The 9,060-nt window shown below is 36.4% G+C and overlaps 1 protein-coding gene across 1 annotated transcript; it reads right to left on the bottom strand.

Moving 5' to 3' along the window:
• Window positions 1–798: 798 nt before the first annotated feature.
• On the bottom strand, window positions 799–8,700 carry LOC114005823 (CD209 antigen-like protein A). Its single transcript, XM_027767749.1, has 5 exons — window positions 8,665–8,700; window positions 7,221–7,308; window positions 5,746–5,853; window positions 3,663–3,814; window positions 799–929 (listed from the first exon to the last, which is right to left on the bottom strand). Exons 1-5 carry the CDS (start codon window positions 8,698–8,700, stop codon window positions 819–821), a joined length of 495 nt encoding a protein of 164 aa, XP_027623550.1. The 3' UTR covers window positions 799–818.
• Window positions 8,701–9,060: the final 360 nt, after the last annotated feature.

Here is a 9,060-nt window from a genome sequence, read left to right as displayed (position 1 = left end):
CATGTGTGAGTTCTCTGTGAGACAGCAGGAACAAGGTCTGACAGCCCTCTGTAGCCTGTATGGTCCTCTACTATACTGTGAAAGTCCTTGCTTTGGTATGTCATCACTCACTCCTGCATCACCACTAAAACCCCAATGTTAGAAATTAAGATTCATAAGAACAGGACTTTTTGGTATCTCCAATTAATTGTTATAGTTTCAAATATGTGTTTAATAACCCATCACCCTCATATTATCCTCAGAAGTCCTTGGGGTTAATAAAACTATTTGTCATTTTCTAGACCAGCTTACTCAACTCCAACCAACACCTCTGTGCTGGTGTATAATTATAATTAAATGGAACTGTAGGGGATTCGGCATGTCTCTGTAAAATAATGGCATAAAAAATTAATAATCATTGGAGAATTAATATCACAGAATGATTTATTAAGAAATGAGTCTTTTTTACTTTTAAATTACATGTATAAATACTTGAATCTTCACTTAGAGGGAGGACTGGCTTTAGATATCATTTTTCTTTCATCATTATATTTGTTTCCTGCTCTCTAAACATACTAGTTAACAAAAGGAAGATCAGAGGATATACCAAAACAACTAAAATTATGAAAAGGAAAAATGTTACTTTGCTGCATTGGGAAGGACTCTCCATTAAACAACATGGAGAAAAATAATGCCGTTTGTATCAGCTGCCTGAGAACAGAGATCAAATGGAATGAAAGGTATTCCCTAAGGCACAAGAATTGGCTCCTGTTACTGGATCGTAGTGTATGAATCAGTTATTAAGAAAAAACTGAGGGGGAAGACTACGAAATGAGAACTTACAGCTTCTGAGAAGGACGTGAGCCATCCAGCCATGTCCACGGGTACATATCTCCTTTTTTATATAATCCAACCCAAGAAATATATCCAACTTGTGATTGAATGTGCTCCTGTGAGAAAATTCGAATTACTAGTATTAGTAATAATGCAAAGATGACATTTTATTAACAGAGGACTTTCATAAAGTATTAGTCACAATTATCTTCAAATACTCTATGATAAACAGAGCAAGCACTAAACTCTCCATTAATTAAAAAAGTACAGAAGCGAAAGACGTTAATAATCAAATCACTCATCTTTTCTGGCACTAAGACAGATACCAAGAAAAGGGTATGCTGAAGTTTTTTTAAAAGACACAAAAATCAGAAGTACTAGAAAGGATAGATGTAAATATGGTGCCATTCAATTTGGAACTCTTCATCAACACACAGCTTAAAGAATGTGAAAAAGGCACATTAATGGGACAAAGAAATGTGGTATTATCTATTAAGGATATTTTATAGTTTTATCAACTGGACTGGGGAGGAATGTTCACCTGTTGAAATATTCATTTTGTAAGCTAAATAATGTGCTTGAATGTATAAAAGAAAATGAAATTTTAAAATATGGGTGGAAAAAAAGAATGTGAAAAGACAATTTTCAAATCTGGAGATGGTATCCACACTAATACTTTAGAAACATAAATATATAAAAATAATGTGTTTTTTAAAATCAATAAGAAAATTAAATTTTTCAACTCAAACAATGGGCAAAAGTCACTATCAGATATGTAACATAAAAGGAAACATATCTGGCCAACCAGGAAAAGATGCCAAGCTCACTAGAGATCAATAAGTTCAAAGCCAGAGTGCAAGGAGACACTGTACATCTAGTCAGCTGCAAAAATATGAGAAGAATGACACCACCAATTTGATGGAATGTTGGGGATCAAAGAAATAACTCAATGAGGAGTAATTTGAACTTTGTTCATAAAGGTTTTGCATACTCTGTGAGCCCAAAACTCTGATAGTAGGACAATTTGTGTTAAGTCACATAAAGAAGGTTTGCCCAGAAAACAAGTCTAAGAGTACTTAATGACTTTATTTATAACAGAAACTAGAAACAACCAAAATTCCCATCACCTTGAGAATGGAAAATTGTGTGCCCAAGTTGTGTAATATTATACAGCAACAAAAACAATGAAACTATAGATACAGTGTTAAGACAGGTTTTATTATTTAGTCACTATGTGAACAAGCAAATTAATTGACTTCTTTTCACATTTTGCTCTTGTAGAACAAAAAGGAAATTATAGTATTTGTTTTGAAGATTTTATATACTGAAAGAATTATGCAGAGGTCTGAAACATTGCGAATATAAAAGAATTGCTAATTGTTTCTAATTATTATTCCAACTAATACATTTTATTTATATCAAATATTTCACATAGATATAAATTTGAAAGGATAAAATTCAGTGCAAAAATTGGATCATTAAAATTAATTGGCAAAATTGTTAAATGACTTTATAGTCCCAAACCTTGTAAGTGAGGGCAAAATGTGATAGATCTAGAAAAGTGATATTTCTGTCATTCTGGAATATAGGTAATATAAAATTTCATTTGTGAAAAATCATCCCAATATTTTACTATTGAATATTACCTTATTTAATATAACATTAAACGTAAATAGTATGCTAATAATATAGTAACTACAATGATTATTAATATGTATATTCATGATAAACAATAAAAATAATAATTAATGTAGTTCTTTATATTGTTTATTTTCTATTTGATTGTTCCCATTGTCAAAGACTTTTATTTCCCTGGAAGTACGATTCTTCTAAGCATTAATGGTAGAAGAATAGAACTCAGCAGAATAAGTCATCTCTTCTGGTCTCTTTATATCATTGAAGGCAATTTTTCTCCCTCCTACTTTAGCACTAAGAGGCTAAGTACTGGGACCAGCAGTTAGCATATTGGCTATGTTGCTGGACTCCCACGTAGTAGACCGCAATTTGGGTCCCAGACCCGGTGGGTTAAACTCACATCGGGTGTGTGTGCGTGCGTGCCCATGATCCCAAGAGGAGAATGGAGGAGAAGGGATTGCGGCGTGGCCATCCCCCTGGATGGTGATTTCTCACTTTCTGTCTCTCTGTCTCTCTCTTGTCTGGCGAGTGCCCTGTAGCAAAAACCTCTCCAAAAAACAAACAAAAAAAAAGAGGCTAAGTACTAAATATTGTCAAATATTAAAATGTGAGGGCAGGCCGGTGAGGTGGTAGTTAAGGAACTGGATACCACATTATTGACTGCACAGGTCAAGTCCTGGACCTGGTGGCTTGAAAAACACAAGGCACTTATGCGAGTGTGCCCAAAATCCTGAAAGGAGGGAGAAATGGAGAAGAGACCACAGTATGACCATCCTCCATGGGGAATGCTAATTCATTTTTCCATTTCTCACTCTGTCTCTCTCTGGCAAACACATGTGCTTTCTGGCAAACACGTGGCCATGTGCCTTCTGGCAAACAAGAAAAAAATTTTATATATATATATATATATACACATAGAGAGAGAGATCACACACACATACATGTGTATATTACTATGGAAATGTAACATATGTAATGAAAATACTGCCCATCATTCCTGGTGCCCATGTCAGGGGTCGTTTTTTAGGGGGCAGAGATTAATAACTATTGTTTTTCCAGGACCCTTAAACACCATTTCTCCTCCTCTTCAGGTAAATCTGTACCTATTCTTACAAGTGCTTCAATTGAATAAGCCAAATAAAGTTGAAGCAAAGCCTAAATGATTGTCCTAACTCAGGTCATACACATTTCTCGGGAAGTACTTTCTCACGTACCTGCTCCTCCTTGCTGTCAATCTTGACGAGACTGGCACCGATGCCTTCACATGCCTTCTTACTGTCATGCCAAGTTTTCTGTTCTTGTGAAAAATAGTAACACTTCTCTCCACAGCAGGACCATTTTCCATGACATGATTTACAGATGTGCTCTTAAAAACAAAAATCATCCCCCCAGCCCCAAGAACACTTAGTGATTTGTTTTCTTCTTTTTAGTTTTTACTATAGGGTGTGAACACTTGCTGGAGAGAAACAGAGAGAGAGGGATAGTGAGAAATCACCCACAAGGATGATGGCCACACCACAGTCTCCTCTCATTCATTGTCCTCTAAGGATTTGGGGCATGCAGGCACACCTGCCCAGCGTGATTTTCAAGCTACAGAGTCAGGACTCAAACCATGCAGTGGGTCATGTGGGATCCAGTTGCCTGATCCTCCCTGCTCCCTGCTGGCCTGAGACATGTATTCTTTATGTATATCATTGTCTGCTTCAGACTGAATGACTAGAAAACAGGTAATTTCCCTGCATCTCAAAACTTGGTATGTTGGGGGACCAACAGCATAATGGCTATGTCGCTGAACTCCCATGAAGCCGACCGCACTTCGAGTCCCAAACCCAGTGGCTTAAATTCACACCAGGCATGTGTGCGTGCGTGCTCAAGATCCAGAGAGGAGAGTGGAGGAGAAGGGATTGCAGCATGGCCATTCCCCCTGGGGGGTGATTTTTTGCTTTTTTCTCTGTCTCTCTCTCTGTCTTTCTGGCAAGTGCACGCATCCTATAGCAAAAATCTCTCCCAAAAAAAAAATTTTTTTTAAAACTTGGTATGTTGATAATAGCTTTTTTGTTTAATACATAGCTCAATGCATCCTTACAAAAATTGAGCCTCAGCCTCAGTAATATTTTTCCTATACAATTTATTATAATATATATTTCAAAAACAAATACAAGTGTCATTAAGTCTGCACAACATGATATGATGTTCAATGTTGAAGAAGATAAATATGTATATATCCTTGATTTGATTATTATACATGCTATGCATGCTATGAAATACCATACTCTAGGGCCAACCAGTGATGTGGTACTTAAGGTAGGTGGATCCCATGTGGCCAACTGAGTGGTTTGAGTCCCAGACCTGGTAAATTGAAAACCATGCCAGTGTGTGTGCCTGTGTGCCCCAGCTCAAAAGGTGGGAATATTGGAAAAGGGATTGTAGTTGACCATTCTCCATGGGGGGAGGGGGAGGTTCTCACTTTCACTTTCTCTCTCTGTCTCATTCTCTAGAATACACATGCACCAATTGTAAAATGAAAAAAAAATACTGTACCCTATAAGAATATATATTGATCAAGTATAAACCAGAAATCATAATTTATTAAACATTTTTAAAAATAAAGTAGGAAAATATTGAGATATTAGAAATAAATAAATAGGGCGTTTCCATGGGCTGTGTTAAGGCAGCTGGATACCACATGATTAGCTGTGCCGCTTGAGTCCCGGACCTGGAGGCTTAAAAAACATACTATGTGTGCGTGCTTGTGCCTGAAATCCCAAGAGGAAGGAGAGATGAAGGAAAAGGGATTGCAGTGTGAACATTCTTCATGGGTGTCCTTCTTTTGTCTCTCTGTGTCTCGCTCCAGGGAGTACATGTGCCCTATAAGAAATAAAAACTTATATACATGCATACATGTTACATTGCAAAATCTTCATTTCTGAGGTATAAACAAAACGCACCAATATGTAGAGCAACTGTGCCACAGTAAAAAAAATACCACAGTGACTATATGAGAATGGTGACAACCCCAAGAGTTCTAAATTGAGCACTATCAATCCACTAGCATAAAACCCTAAAGTACTGAAACTAATGTGACAATATGATAGTGAAAGTTAAGTACTCTTTTGGAAAAGTAAAATACTCAGTTAACTATAATAAAATGGATTTGATGAGGAAAGATGAGCAAAGTTAAAATCCTGCAGAAGATCAATGTAAAGTTTTAACATTATGTATCGAAAGGTACAGAAGGGGGTAATTCCATGGGAAAAACAAATCTCTTAGCCCACAGATTAAGTATTCAGTACCTACCTCCACCAGGTGATAAAGCTGAGTGGCCTTCAATTACTGGTGAGGAAGTATTTTTTGCTTGGAAGTCTTCTACACCTGACATTTTGTCTCCAGAACAGTTCTGAAAACCTTTGTATGATAAAATTAATATCATGAATGTTTTTCATGGAAGATCACTTTATTACCATCATTTACAGAAATTCAAGGAAGCGAAATAATTAATGTTGACTAAATTCAAGTACAGGAGTAAAAGTTAAGGTAAAAAAATTTTGAAGTCTCAGATCATAAAATTGGTTAATTAATACAGTTTGCGCTATTTAATTTGTAAAGGTATATAAAACAGCACTAAACATTGACATTTATAAAATGGATGATGTAAACTCGGAGTAAAAATATTTCAATTGATTTTATGCCGTTTCTCTTCAAAAACTATTTGAGTTGTGATTTCATTTAGTATTTGCATTTGCCATTAAAGGGACTTGCCTGAATGTTTAGTGTAAATTTACAGTGTATTCAGTGACTATAGCTCATGCAGGAAAATAGCTCATGCAGCTGCTTCTATTATGCTAAAGGAAAATTGAAAGTCTCTGAGATAAACAGCTATCTCTTCCCAAAAGTCAAGAATAAAAAACTGTAGAAACACAAAGTGTGTGACTCTGCTTATAAAGAAAAAGATCCATATAAGACTACAACTGTCTCTTCATTTCTCATTCTGTTCTTACCCATTGTCCTCAGGCAAAGTTGATGTCTATTTATATAATATCCCTTGCATAGTTTCATAATGTTCCTCCCTATAGTAAATGGAATCATTGCTCAAAATCAGCAACCTACTTCAGTTTACATATTCTGAACCTGAAAAGACATCTGTTCTGTTTTGTTTTATTTTGTTCTGTTTTTGTTTTGCCTGACTTATTTTTAGAGAGACTTCTGCTGTCAAACACGGGCACTCACCAGAGAGACTTAGAGAGAGAAAGGGAAATATCACCCCCCCAGGGGGTAACCACACTGCAATCCCTTCTCTTCAGTTCTCCTTTCAGGATTTTGGGCATGCACACATGTGCACCCAGTGTGAGTTTCAAGCCACCGGGTCCAGGACTTGAACAGCAGTCAGTCATTTGAGACTCCTCAGCCCTATGCCACCTGCTGGCCCCTGTTTCATTATAGTTAGTTCATTCTCTTCTCCTTTCCTTATTGCCTACTCAAGTCCACACGATGCAGCACATAAATCAAATATATAGCTGGACTTCCAATAATATTGCACCAAAATCTAAATGCACATCTATCATCTGTAAACACCCAAATCTGGAACATTTTATCCACTACCATGTCTTTACACAATCATCTAAAGCCAGGTCAGATTTGTGCTGCTCAAAATGTATGGTTTTCATCATCATTTAGCCTCTCCCCAGTATGCAGCATAATTACTAAATCACACCCTTTTCTCAGTTCTATAGCAAATTTAAATATTGCATCTTCTCCTAAATTATCTACTGCACCTCTTTGATTCTGCATCTCACGAGCTGGCTTTACCTGCGACTTCACATAGAAGTAGTGTACATCAGCCATAATCCCCTCACCTTCACCCTACAAACACAAAGTTATCCATCTGTCTCAGAAAATAATTTTATTTTCCACTAAACAACTTCAAAACTCCCATCCTGAGTGTGGGTTTCTTCCCTGCTGAATCCTGAGTAATCATGACCTCCACCTGTTTCACTTCTCTCCAGTGTCCTCAGCATTTTCCCCCTAATGTTTCTCTTCTATTCTATATATTAATCTCTGCATATGGAAGTCACCCCTTCCCCCCAAATTTCTATCATTTGTTTTTCCTATTCTTTATAATGGAGTTGTCTCTTTTTAACACTTAGAACTTTGGTCCCCAGAACAAGATTATTCTCAATCCTTCAATTATAAAACACTCTCAATATTGTTCCAAGAACTTTCATTTATTTATTTAGCTGTTCATTTGTTGTTACCCAGAACTATACCAGGGTCTTAACCATGACATTTATCTATTCGTATATTTTGCCATATTCTATCTGCCTACATCTCCCAGAAAGGTTATTATCAAACTAAATTCTATAATAAGTATTATATATATGTGTGTGTGTGTAAATATATATTCTAATTCTTTTTCTATATCAATTTATAGCATCTTTACTCTTTGACATTATTTTTAATTTGTAATGTTTGATCTAATGTGTAGGGTATACAGAAAATGTTAGCAATCTTTTCCACTTCATATTATCATACATAGAATTCATTCACATTGTTTCACAGGACTGCAGTTCATTTTTTTAACCAGCTGCAAATTTCTGTGTTGTGAATACATCACAAAAACTGTATTTATTCTCCCATTCATGGTAATTTTGGTAGCTTTGAGCTATGAACTTTCCTGTAGAAGTGGATTCTTGTACTCTTCCAAGTATTTCTCCTGGATATTTCCTGAAGATTGTCATGTTCAGTTCTAGAAAAGTTATACCATGATACCAACCTGTTTTCCAAAGTGGTTGTACCTTTATATTTTTTAATATTATCATTAAATTACATCCTTTAATGTATGAGAGATCATGTGGATCTACATAATCTCAACAAATGACAAAATTTTTGCTTAGCCTTAATATAAAGAATGATTTTCTGGGACTAGCTAAAAGGGGTGTGGTGTTTAAGACACTGGACTCCCACAGGGCCAAACACAGTCTAAGTCCCAGACCTGGCAGCCTGAAAAGGACACTGGGCACATGTGCATGCATGCCCAAACCTCCAGGAAGATAATGGAGAAGGGGTTGTAGTGGGCCATCATTTAGTCTGATTTCTTGCTTTTGGTTTCTCTGTCTCTCTTTGTCTCTCTGGCAAGCACACATGCCCTATAGCAAAAGTCTCTCTACCTAAATTATCTACTGCACCTCTTTGATTCTGCATCTCACGAGCTGGCTTTACCTGCGACTTCACATAGAAGTAGTGTACATCAGCCATAATCCCCTCACCTTCACCCTACAAACACAAAGTTATCCATCTGTCTCAGAAAATAATTTTATTTTCCACTAAACAACTTCAAAACTCCCATCCTGAGTGTGGGTTTCTTCCCTGCTGAATCCTGAGTAATCATGACCTCCACCTGTTTCACTTCTCTCCAGTGTCCTCAGCATTTTCCCCCTAATGTTTCTCTTCTATTCTATATATTAATCTCTGCATATGGAAGTCACCCCTTCCCCCCAAATTTCTATCATTTGTTTTTCCTATTCTTTATAATGGAGTTGTCTCTTTTTAACACTTAGAACTTTGGTCCCCAGAACAAGATTATTCTCAATCCTTCAATAATAAAACACTCTCAAT

The sequence above is a fragment of the Tupaia chinensis genome, unplaced genomic scaffold, assembly GCF_000334495.1.
Source record: "Tupaia chinensis unplaced genomic scaffold, TupChi_1.0 Scaffold144578_1, whole genome shotgun sequence".
Taxonomy (NCBI): domain Eukaryota; kingdom Metazoa; phylum Chordata; class Mammalia; order Scandentia; family Tupaiidae; genus Tupaia; species Tupaia belangeri.
Note: the sequence above shows the minus strand (reverse complement) of the source record. Positions and strands in the feature narration are given on the sequence as shown.

Bases quoted from the DNA above. Each gene is read 5' to 3' on its own strand.
- LOC114005823 (XM_027767749.1), bottom strand. From the start codon at position 8,700: ATGGCTGATGTACACTACTTCTATGTGAAGTCGCAG. The intron at 7,309-8,664 runs GTAAAGCCAGCT...TTGTGTTTGTAG, and splicing joins ACTTCTATGTGAAGTCGCAG to GGTGAAGGTGAGGGGATTAT. The intron at 930-3,662 runs GTACGTGAGAAA...ATTTTCTCACAG, and splicing joins TTGACAGCAAGGAGGAGCAG to GAGCACATTCAATCACAAGT.